Source organism: Centruroides sculpturatus, unplaced genomic scaffold (assembly GCF_000671375.1).
Source record: "Centruroides sculpturatus isolate CEXI.00-Female unplaced genomic scaffold, Cexi_2.0 scaffold726, whole genome shotgun sequence".
NCBI classification, from domain to species: domain Eukaryota; kingdom Metazoa; phylum Arthropoda; class Arachnida; order Scorpiones; family Buthidae; genus Centruroides; species Centruroides sculpturatus.
The window spans coordinates 128,510-141,367 of NW_019384840.1; the positions used below are offsets into that span (position 1 = coordinate 128,510).

A 12,858-nucleotide genomic window follows, 5' to 3' on the forward strand; every position below is an offset into this window, starting at 1 on the left:
CATCAACTAATATCAATCAATCCAACACAGACCGATATCGCTGTTAGGAGGGTCCAACTTGTCCAAACGACTCACTAATATGACTTGTCAGCAGCGTAATTGGATTACTAATTATTTCACTATCCCTTTTTCTTCTCCTTACTCATTTATTCTAGAAAAAAAATAAACAAGTCAGCTGATTCTAAACTCAATTGTTAGAGGAAAATCTTGGTTATTTGTGTAGATAAATAGATAGAATGCTAATTAACTCTCACTGGGTGTGCCCTTCCTTTAATGGCTTCGTTCCTTTTTAATTAATTAGCTACAACAAATAACTTTACTGTAAACGATTATGTATGCATCATATTAAGTGATCAATTTGAGTCGATCCTATGTGACATTTATTATTGTGCTTTTTACTAAATTACAGCAAAAAATAAACTTAACGATGGTTTTTAAAAAATAATATTTTATTTTGTTAAATTATCAAAGAATAAATATAAATTTTCCAATTTTATTGGATAATTTAAACCCTAGAAAAATAGCTAATCTTATAATAAACAATTCACATATTAAACATTAAAATTTGATGATAGACTATACAATCAATACGAATAAGAAAATTGTAGAGGAACATTACACGATTTGGAAATGTATTTTGTCATTAATTTATGAAAAAAAAAACAGAAAAATTCGTGAATCAACATAAATATTATACATGATGTGTTCGTATAGAATAAAAAACAAATTATTATTTTATTCATAGCATATAAATAATTTTATAAATCTTTATATAATTGATCCACATTTTTATCTTATATAAATATAAAAAAAATAGTTTATATTTATACATTTTTCACAATTTTTTTAAGTTAAAATTTATAATTGCTCATGCACATTTAAAATTTTTGTGCTAATACATTAAATAATGCATCGATATATCTGTAATAAGCATTATATACTTATATAGCATTTAAATAATAGCACCCATTTTACGATTTTGGCAAATTTAGTAACATTAAATGAAAAATAATAATGACAATGATAATGCACAATAATCACCACTTTGAAAAAAATAAAAATAAAACAACAAAATATAACGTCGAACTTTAGAAGTAACAAATATATAAAGTATAAATATGTGATTTTGCTCCTTATCGGAAGGGATGCAGTAATTGCTCACGATCTTCTCCTGTCTTCCGGCATAAGCACTTGATCTATACAATGAACAATGCCATCCTTTGTCAACATATCGGATTTAATAACGTGTGCACCGTTTACCATCAAATGCCCTTTCTTTTTATGAACATTCACAGTCTGATATTCTGTGCGAACATTGTAATAAACTTTAGACGTGCTGAAAGAACCTGACGACATCATATTATCCACAACATGATTCATAATCACCTATAAAAATATTTATTGTGGGATTTATGATTATAATAAAATTCTTGTTAGTTTCGTAAAGTATCATACTACATTTTTGTATTATGCTAAACAAAGTAAAAAATAAAATATTTTTTTTAATTACGTTTTTACCTTTTTTAATTTTTTATTGCTTCCCATTATAGATTCCAATTTCCGGCTGCCCAACTCTTTAAAAGCCTCATCAGTTGGAGCAAATATTGTGAATGTTGAGTAAGGATTTCCATTCCTCTCTAGAAAGTAAGGTTCGGTTTCTCTGACTCTTCGAACAGCCTCAGAAAACATACTAATTTCAAATAACAGACGTTAGATTTCTCAAAATAAAAATAAAATATTTAAATTTCTACAATTAAAAAATAGTTACCTGAATTCTTTATTATTATCTAACATTTCAATGATATTTAACTTTGGAGGTGTAAGCACTCTATCAATGATATGCAATACGCCGTTCTGTCCTTCAATATTTGATTTTTTTACAATAGCCGTTTCAACTCCTACAGCCTGAAATACAGGGAAAAGTTATTAATATGTAAATAATTCTGTACAACGTAATTACAATATAGTATAATACGGCTTTATTAAAACTAAGTGCCTCTTTAACAAAAATTTAAAAAATTGAAATTAGAACTGCCATTATAAGATTAATCTTAGTCATTAGTTAACTTAACTGAGATATAAATTTAATTTAAAGAATATTATACGAAGAGGCGTAGGGATCAAAAGGAAAAGTTCTCTCCTTTTGATCCGTATCTTGTGCTGTTGTAATAAGTCTAATATATGGATGTTTTAATGCCGTAATATGTATAATATTACATAATAGACAACAAGCAAATTATAAAAAATAATTTAAGGAACCATTATTACTTTATTTAATAAATATTCAGAATATTCAGATGTGTAATTAGGAAAAATGTAAAGAAAATTTTTAAAATTGAAACAGAAAGTTTTTGCAAAAAAAAAAAAAACGCAATTTTAATAATATTTTACGTCTCTTCCAATACCGTTTCTTTATTATTTAAATGCTTAAATCATTTACGAGAGGATAGAAGAGGCGGCAATGGTACCAACCTGCTGCTCCGGAGGACCCGGATTGAAGTCCTGGGCCAGAGTCTTAACTACCTTCGATAATACCGAAAATTCGGTATCCAGAAGGTAATGTTGCATAAACTAATATCATACCGCATGTAAGCGCCTAAGACATCAACGTCCAGTAAATTTACGCGTGGTATGACTTTGAATATGCAACGTAAGCCTTTCGTTGCTACTGGATATAACTTCGGTATTATCGAAAGTGGGTAAGATATGAGCTTCCGGTTGGCTAAGAAATTTTCGTGACCCAAATATATCGGACTCATCACTCGGTTGTTTCCATTGTAAGTTTGCAGAATCCACAATGTCAATAGAAAAGACCCTTTTAGTACCCGTACAGCGAAAACACTCAAAGGTAATTATTAAAAAGTAAATTCGAATACTCGACTAAACTGAATAGAATTATTTAAGATAGGTTTTTCTATACGAAAACAAATTATTCATCGCAATTTATAACTTCAAACTGTTTTCACAAATAAATAAAGTGATGGAAATAATGTTTTTGCTTTATTAAAAATAACTAAAATTATTGTAAAGTGTTTAAGGGATGTTCAAAATGCGTAACATTATTTTTATTTAAAATTCTTTAATAAACATTCCTACACTTATTATTAAATATAATATGATCAGTTTATAAGTATCGTACATATAAAACTGACTTGAATTTAAATCTGTCACTCTTAAAGAATTTATGAGACGTGATAAACTAATGTATTCTATATAATCTACTTACTTTTCTGTAAACTTTAAGCCTCAATTCAGATCGGCTTTCATATGTCTCAACTATTTGATTGTCTGACATGATATCTGTCGTATATCTCCCGTGTATGATATGATGATTGAGAAGATGTCTAGACTTCTCTGTAGTCGAAGTATATTCTTCCAATTCGTGCTGAGATAACTGTTCAAATGCTTCGTCAGTCGGTGCAAAAACGGTTAATGTAACATTTGGATGATCTAGCAAATTATGCAAATTTGCAGAACGAACTAGTGAAGAGAATGCCGTTAAATTATATTCCTTCTTTTCTATTAGTTCTAAAACACTCCGAACTAATAAACAAAAAATAATGTTAAATTAATGAAGTAAATTAATTATTGATCCAATTATAAACGAACAAAAATGATCCTACCTCTATCCGGTATTAAAACGTCAGAAATTATATTGATGACACCATTAGAACTTAACATAGTTTCTGAAGTAAGTTTTGCACCGTTGACATATGTTCCTGTTTTATTGCATTCAAAAGTTATGTCTTGACCACCCAAGGTTTTCATTTTATGTTTATCGGTAAGAGCTGGCAAACAGATGACAGTAGGAACCACGTGATTTTGTAAGAGAGCTTAAAAACAGAATTTATTATTAAAAAATCGAATTAAAAGACTATATTAAATAATTATAAATATAGAAAATGTATACAAGAAAACCTTATACTTATTACTATTATATATAGCATATAATAGTAGTAACAATCATTAATTTAAATTATTGATTCCCACCTATTAAACTACAAGTAGGTCTATATTATATAAGTGAACGTATGCTTAATATTCTAGAAATGACCTGGTTAATAAATATTTCTTTATAATTATTTATAATATTTAATTATATACAACTTATTATTTTTACAGTATCTAGAATGTTTATTATAGATTTTAATAAAATTTAATTTGTATATTGCAGAACTGTTATTTAATTTCATTATTATTATTCTTGTTATAGACTTAACAAAGAGCCCATTTATTTCGTAATTGTCGTGTATCCAATATCTCTATCGGAAATCTTCAGATTCTTCAACTATTTTCAGTGTTTGCATACTTTAAAAATATTTTAAAATTAACTCTTTATTAATTTAATATGCTTTAAAATATATAATTGGCTCTACTTTAATATAGACCTACAAAATGTTTAATTCGATTTCTTCAATAAAACCAAGAATGTAAATCCATAAGGGACAGAGAGGTCCCTTATGGATTTACATTCTTGGTTTTATTGAATCATACCCTTCAATATTTTTGTACTGGCAAATTGTCTCCCCTTCCAAGATATATACGTGCTTTTATTTTATAACATATTTTTTACCCGTACTACAAAAATTAGGAGTAGAAACGAGTATACTGTACACAATCTTATATTTTACAGGTTTATCAATTTAAAGTCCGACAAGGAGAAATTTTTCTTTATTCATTGTCTTTGGCCAGATTCCTCCCCAATATACAGGATGTAACAAAACTCCGTTCCAATATTTTAGGAATAGATTCGAGGGTCAAAAATAAGCTTAAAATACTCTATAAACGTTTTCTTTTCAAATTCACTTCGTTTTCGAGGTCTGACCTGACGAGAATTCAGTTGTGTATCGGAGTCCGCGGAGGGCATTTTCAGTAGTTTCAGTAAATTATTCTGTTCAATTTTCTAAATAAACGTTATTCAAAGTAAATTTACATTGAAAAATTCTTGCTTTTTAACTAATTTTTTTAATTTTAAAGTGAATAAATACTGAAAAATGTATAGATAAAGGCATTGTTTTATATTTATTACAGTAGGGCCTTTTTGGGCAACATTTGCTTACCTCAATTCGATGACAGAGGTATAAAAAAAATTACAAAATTATTTTAAAAAGTTTGTACTTTAGCGGGGAATGTCAATTTTTGGCAGGCCAAATCTCGAAAATAAAGCAAATTTTGAAAAATGTTTATAGAGGATTTTATGTTTATTTTGACCCTGGAATCCACCCTAAAATATTGGCACGGAGTTTCGTTACACCTTGTATATATAGATCGATGTCGACAAATATATCAACGTAATAAATTAAAACAGTGAAATTGTAGGTATTTCATGTGTTTAAATCGATATAAAAAATAATTCTACTAATTTAAAAATAAAGTAGAAAATTCAATAAAAACTAAAGTTGCAGAATGTAGAAATAGTTTAAGAAAAAAAATTTTTCTTATATTTCCATCATTTACGTAACTTTTTTGTAACAAATATCAAATTCATTTGTTAACAATAGAAATAAGTAATATCTGAATCTAGTATTCCATTTCTTTATTCTTTATCACGGCCCTCGGCCTAAGTAAGAAATTTTTCTAACATTGAAAAATTCAGATTCAAACCCGATCCAAACTTTCGTATTATTAGTAATAATTCGATCGGAAATCCTTTCCTTTATCTATGATGGTTCTTAATCGGTCATGTGGCTCAACATACAATAATGTTTGAATAAAAAAAATTCCATATCTTTCTATTTCAATGACCCAACATTTCAAAAAGAATTTTTAAAACCAATATTTAAATACTTTATTATATTATGTATTATAAAAATCGCGCTTTTGATTACCACACTCATTGGNAGATATCGACTTATAAAATATATTTTTTTCATGCGGTCTAGATAAATTTACGGAGATAAAAATTTAGGAAAAGGAAAATGCTAGATTTATATATGCTGACCTCTTTTTTAAGATCCTCTAAAGAGAGGCCTTATACATATAGGTTACTGCCGAAATTTTTAAAATATAGAATGAGAGAAGTATAATATACACTTGGGTTCTAATTACCAAGTTTTTAAATATGTTTCGATGGAAAAATACTTAATTCTAACGTGTAAAACTTGCATTAAACTGTTAAAACTAATGACAAAGCTCTATTATTTATTAAATTATAATTTATATAATATCAAAATTAACGTATAGCGACATAATTATTAACTAGTTGACTTTCAAAAATTATCTAATAAATTCTGTTCCTAATTAGTTCCTATAGTTATTTAATCAATAGATTCATTATAAAAATATGGGCTTCATACATGAAGATTTTTTTGTGTCGCTAATTTCTTCTAAAAAGTGTGTACAAACAACACAAAACTTTATTAATGATCTACACCTCAAATGTTAATAAGTTCATCAGACTAAAACAACCAGCAATTAAAATTTAGACCGTTCTAAATGTTTGAGTGAGAACAAGTAACCTGCGAATATCGATGACGTTTATCATTAAGACACGTTGTTTTTGACGTAATTATTTCAACTTACGTAGATTATACATAGAAGGCAATGCCGTTTAAGTCACGCCGACCAATGGGGAGATAAATAGATAAATTCAGCTTGAGTAATTATCTCAAGCGGTTTGTTTAATTATAGCCTTGTAACTACTCCCAGCTCACTACCTAATTACAGGTTTGGCTCCTCTCTTAGGCCAATAGCATAGCATCTGTTAATATGTCTACATACTACTCAACTTATCATTTATACATACAAAAAGTTTAAACCTTGTATCGTGCACAGTATTAAATTTGATATGAACGTTTCGTATCGATATGTAAAATAATTTAAATCTAAAATATTAAAAATTTATTGATGTTTTAATAACGTTTGTGATTCACTAATCATAGTATATACATATATATTTAGCTATTCATTACATATTTAGATAGATGTATTATATATGTATTAACCAAAAGTAATTTATCATACCTTTTAAAACGCAAATACTTAGGAGTCCTATTTTCTCTTTTTTAAGTAACCACGGATATAAAATTATCATTATCCGTGAGATAATGGTCCTAAATTATTATCGAGAGACCATAAATGATGTCAAGCGTATAATTTAATACATTAAATATCATAATTAATAAATTTTGACAACAATATTTCCATAGGTAAATTATACACTACAGTACAAATTACATCTGATTATAGCAAATTAAATAAAGTACCGAAAAAGCAATTATCATAAAAATCTTTTCTGTTATATTTTGATGAAATATAATAATAAAACTTGTTTGGATCGTGACGTTAAGTTATATTTCCTTTATAATTCAATATAGGAATTAATTGCCATTATTATTTATTAAGTTACGTAATAGTCCCATCTGATTTAATAAGTAGACCTACAGGCAAGACCATTCACATGCGTTGAATATTTATTAAAATTCACACGATTTTAAAGCACGCTATTAAACTATTAAATTATTTATTTTACATAATAAGTTGGATTTTAATCATGTAAAAAGCTCAATTAAATCTGTGTACGAGATGTCTAAGTTAATTGTAACTAAAAGTTATTTATGGAAAAAGAAACTTATGTACAGTACAAATTCATATAGTCAAATATGAGAATGTATAATTGGTAGCTACTGTATATAATCACCCAACCCTCTATCCCGATAGTCATCAACTAATATCAATCAATCCAACACAGACCGATATCGCTGTTAGGAGGGTCCAACTTGTCCAAACGACTCACTAATATGACTTGTCAGCAGCGTAATTGGATTACTAATTATTTCACTATCCCTTTTTCTTCTCCTTACTCATTTATTCTAGAAAAAAAATAAACAAGTCAGCTGATTCTAAACTCAATTGTTAGAGGAAAATCTTGGTTATTTGTGTAGATAAATAGATAGAATGCTAATTAACTCTCACTGGGTGTGCCCTTCCTTTAATGGCTTCGTTCCTTTTTAATTAATTAGCTACAACAAATAACTTTACTGTAAACGATTATGTATGCATCATATTAAGTGATCAATTTGAGTCGATCCTATGTGACATTTATTATTGTGCTTTTTACTAAATTACAGCAAAAAATAAACTTAACGATGGTTTTTAAAAAATAATATTTTATTTTGTTAAATTATCAAAGAATAAATATAAATTTTCCAATTTTATTGGATAATTTAAACCCTAGAAAAATAGCTAATCTTATAATAAACAATTCACATATTAAACATTAAAATTTGATGATAGACTATACAATCAATACGAATAAGAAAATTGTAGAGGAACATTACACGATTTGGAAATGTATTTTGTCATTAATTTATGAAAAAAAAAACAGAAAAATTCGTGAATCAACATAAATATTATACATGATGTGTTCGTATAGAATAAAAAACAAATTATTATTTTATTCATAGCATATAAATAATTTTATAAATCTTTATATAATTGATCCACATTTTTATCTTATATAAATATAAAAAAAATAGTTTATATTTATACATTTTTCACAATTTTTTTAAGTTAAAATTTATAATTGCTCATGCACATTTAAAATTTTTGTGCTAATACATTAAATAATGCATCGATATATCTGTAATAAGCATTATATACTTATATAGCATTTAAATAATAGCACCCATTTTACGATTTTGGCAAATTTAGTAACATTAAATGAAAAATAATAATGACAATGATAATGCACAATAATCACCACTTTGAAAAAAATAAAAATAAAACAACAAAATATAACGTCGAACTTTAGAAGTAACAAATATATAAAGTATAAATATGTGATTTTGCTCCTTATCGGAAGGGATGCAGTAATTGCTCACGATCTTCTCCTGTCTTCCGGCATAAGCACTTGATCTATACAATGAACAATGCCATCCTTTGTCAACATATCGGATTTAATAACGTGTGCACCGTTTACCATCAAATGCCCTTTCTTTTTATGAACATTCACAGTCTGATATTCTGTGCGAACATTGTAATAAACTTTAGACGTGCTGAAAGAACCTGACGACATCATATTATCCACAACATGATTCATAATCACCTATAAAAATATTTATTGTGGGATTTATGATTATAATAAAATTCTTGTTAGTTTCGTAAAGTATCATACTACATTTTTGTATTATGCTAAACAAAGTAAAAAATAAAATATTTTTTTTAATTACGTTTTTACCTTTTTTAATTTTTTATTGCTTCCCATTATAGATTCCAATTTCCGGCTGCCCAACTCTTTAAAAGCCTCATCAGTTGGAGCAAATATTGTGAATGTTGAGTAAGGATTTCCATTCCTCTCTAGAAAGTAAGGTTCGGTTTCTCTGACTCTTCGAACAGCCTCAGAAAACATACTAATTTCAAATAACAGACGTTAGATTTCTCAAAATAAAAATAAAATATTTAAATTTCTACAATTAAAAAATAGTTACCTGAATTCTTTATTATTATCTAACATTTCAATGATATTTAACTTTGGAGGTGTAAGCACTCTATCAATGATATGCAATACGCCGTTCTGTCCTTCAATATTTGATTTTTTTACAATAGCCGTTTCAACTCCTACAGCCTGAAATACAGGGAAAAGTTATTAATATGTAAATAATTCTGTACAACGTAATTACAATATAGTATAATACGGTTTTATTAAAACTAAGTGCCTCTTTAACAAAAATTTAAAAAATTGAAATTAGAACTGCCATTATAAGATTAATCTTAGTCATTAGTTAACTTAACTGAGATATAAATTTAATTTAAAGAATATTATACGAAGAGGCGTAGGGATCAAAAGGAAAAGTTCTCTCCTTTTGATCCGTATCTTGTGCTGTTGTAATAAGTCTAATATATGGATGTTTTAATGCCGTAATATGTATAATATTACATAATAGACAACAAGCAAATTATAAAAAATAATTTAAGGAACCATTATTACTTTATTTAATAAATATTCAGAATATTCAGATGTGTAATTAGGAAAAATGTAAAGAAAATTTTTAAAATTGAAACAGAAAGTTTTTGCAAAAAAAAAAAAAACGCAATTTTAATAATATTTTACGTCTCTTCCAATACCGTTTCTTTATTATTTAAATGCTTAAATCATTTACGAGAGGATAGAAGAGGCGGCAATGGTACCAACCTGCTGCTCCGGAGGACCCGGATTGAAGTCCTGGGCCAGAGTCTTAACTACCTTCGATAATACCGAAAATTCGGTATCCAGAAGGTAATGTTGCATAAACTAATATCATACCGCATGTAAGCGCCTAAGACATCAACGTCCAGTAAATTTACGCGTGGTATGACTTTGAATATGCAACGTAAGCCTTTCGTTGCTACTGGATATAACTTCGGTATTATCGAAAGTGGGTAAGATATGAGCTTCCGGTTGGCTAAGAAATTTTCGTGACCCAAATATATCGGACTCATCACTCGGTTGTTTCCATTGTAAGTTTGCAGAATCCACAATGTCAATAGAAAAGACCCTTTTAGTACCCGTACAGCGAAAACACTCAAAGGTAATTATTAAAAAGTAAATTCGAATACTCGACTAAACTGAATAGAATTATTTAAGATAGGTTTTTCTATACGAAAACAAATTATTCATCGCAATTTATAACTTCAAACTGTTTTCACAAATAAATAAAGTGATGGAAATAATGTTTTTGCTTTATTAAAAATAACTAAAATTATTGTAAAGTGTTTAAGGGATGTTCAAAATGCGTAACATTATTTTTATTTAAAATTCTTTAATAAACATTCCTACACTTATTATTAAATATAATATGATCAGTTTATAAGTATCGTACATATAAAACTGACTTGAATTTAAATCTGTCACTCTTAAAGAATTTATGAGACGTGATAAACTAATGTATTCTATATAATCTACTTACTTTTCTGTAAACTTTAAGCCTCAATTCAGATCGGCTTTCATATGTCTCAACTATTTGATTGTCTGACATGATATCTGTCGTATATCTCCCGTGTATGATATGATGATTGAGAAGATGTCTAGACTTCTCTGTAGTCGAAGTATATTCTTCCAATTCGTGCTGAGATAACTGTTCAAATGCTTCGTCAGTCGGTGCAAAAACGGTTAATGTAACATTTGGATGATCTAGCAAATTATGCAAATTTGCAGAACGAACTAGTGAAGAGAATGCCGTTAAATTATATTCCTTCTTTTCTATTAGTTCTAAAACACTCCGAACTAATAAACAAAAAATAATGTTAAATTAATGAAGTAAATTAATTATTGATCCAATTATAAACGAACAAAAATGATCCTACCTCTATCCGGTATTAAAACGTCAGAAATTATATTGATGACACCATTAGAACTTAACATAGTTTCTGAAGTAAGTTTTGCACCGTTGACATATGTTCCTGTTTTATTGCATTCAAAAGTTATGTCTTGACCACCCAAGGTTTTCATTTTATGTTTATCGGTAAGAGCTGGCAAACAGATGACAGTAGGAACCACGTGATTTTGTAAGAGAGCTTAAAAACAGAATTTATTATTAAAAAATCGAATTAAAAGACTATATTAAATAATTATAAATATAGAAAATGTATACAAGAAAACCTTATACTTATTACTATTATATATAGCATATAATAGTAGTAACAATCATTAATTTAAATTATTGATTCCCACCTATTAAACTACAAGTAGGTCTATATTATATAAGTGAACGTATGCTTAATATTCTAGAAATGACCTGGTTAATAAATATTTCTTTATAATTATTTATAATATTTAATTATATACAACTTATTATTTTTACAGTATCTAGAATGTTTATTATAGATTTTAATAAAATTTAATTTGTATATTGCAGAACTGTTATTTAATTTCATTATTATTATTCTTGTTATAGACTTAACAAAGAGCCCATTTATTTCGTAATTGTCGTGTATCCAATATCTCTATCGGAAATCTTCAGATTCTTCAACTATTTTCAGTGTTTGCATACTTTAAAAATATTTTAAAATTAACTCTTTATTAATTTAATATGCTTTAAAATATATAATTGGCTCTACTTTAATATAGACCTACAAAATGTTTAATTCGATTTCTTCAATAAAACCAAGAATGTAAATCCATAAGGGACAGAGAGGTCCCTTATGGATTTACATTCTTGGTTTTATTGAATCATACCCTTCAATATTTTTGTACTGGCAAATTGTCTCCCCTTCCAAGATATATACGTGCTTTTATTTTATAACATATTTTTTACCCGTACTACAAAAATTAGGAGTAGAAACGAGTATACTGTACACAATCTTATATTTTACAGGTTTATCAATTTAAAGTCCGACAAGGAGAAATTTTTCTTTATTCATTGTCTTTGGCCAGATTCCTCCCCAATATACAGGATGTAACAAAACTCCGTTCCAATATTTTAGGAATAGATTCGAGGGTCAAAAATAAGCTTAAAATACTCTATAAACGTTTTCTTTTCAAATTCACTTCGTTTTCGAGGTCTGACCTGACGAGAATTCAGTTGTGTATCGGAGTCCGCGGAGGGCATTTTCAGTAGTTTCAGTAAATTATTCTGTTCAATTTTCTAAATAAACGTTATTCAAAGTAAATTTACATTGAAAAATTCTTGCTTTTTAACTAATTTTTTTAATTTTAAAGTGAATAAATACTGAAAAATGTATAGATAAAGGCATTGTTTTATATTTATTACAGTAGGGCCTTTTTGGGCAACATTTGCTTACCTCAATTCGATGACAGAGGTATAAAAAAAATTACAAAATTATTTTAAAAAGTTTGTACTTTAGCGGGGAATGTCAATTTTTGGCAGGCCAAATCTCGAAAATAAAGCAAATTTTGAAAAATGTTTATAGAGGATTTTA

General features: G+C 27.6%; 2 protein-coding genes across 2 annotated transcripts in view; both read right to left on the reverse strand.

The window, feature by feature from the left end:
* Nucleotides 1-847: 847 nt before the first annotated feature.
* LOC111630288 (transforming growth factor-beta-induced protein ig-h3-like) lies at nt 848-7,033 on the reverse strand. The gene is made up of 6 exons (XM_023374375.1): nt 6,964-7,033; nt 3,624-3,833; nt 3,227-3,543; nt 1,769-1,905; nt 1,519-1,690; nt 848-1,386 (listed from the first exon to the last, which is right to left on the reverse strand). The coding sequence occupies exons 1-6, from the start codon at nt 7,031-7,033 to the stop codon at nt 1,159-1,161; spliced, it is 1,134 nt and encodes a 377-aa protein (XP_023230143.1). The 3' UTR covers nt 848-1,158.
* Nucleotides 7,034-8,508: 1,475 nt separating this feature from the next.
* The window catches only part of LOC111630289 (transforming growth factor-beta-induced protein ig-h3-like), a 32,037-nt gene continuing 27,687 nt past the window's right edge, over nt 8,509-12,858 (reverse strand). The window contains exons 9-14 of the mRNA XM_023374376.1: nt 12,467-12,563; nt 11,284-11,493; nt 10,887-11,203; nt 9,429-9,565; nt 9,179-9,350; nt 8,509-9,046 (exon numbers count right to left, since the gene is read on the reverse strand). Coding sequence (XP_023230144.1) covers nt 8,819-9,046; nt 9,179-9,350; nt 9,429-9,565; nt 10,887-11,203; nt 11,284-11,493; nt 12,467-12,563 — 1,161 coding nt within the window. The 3' untranslated portion in view covers nt 8,509-8,818. The remainder of the gene's footprint in view (nt 9,047-9,178; nt 9,351-9,428; nt 9,566-10,886; nt 11,204-11,283; nt 11,494-12,466; nt 12,564-12,858) is intronic.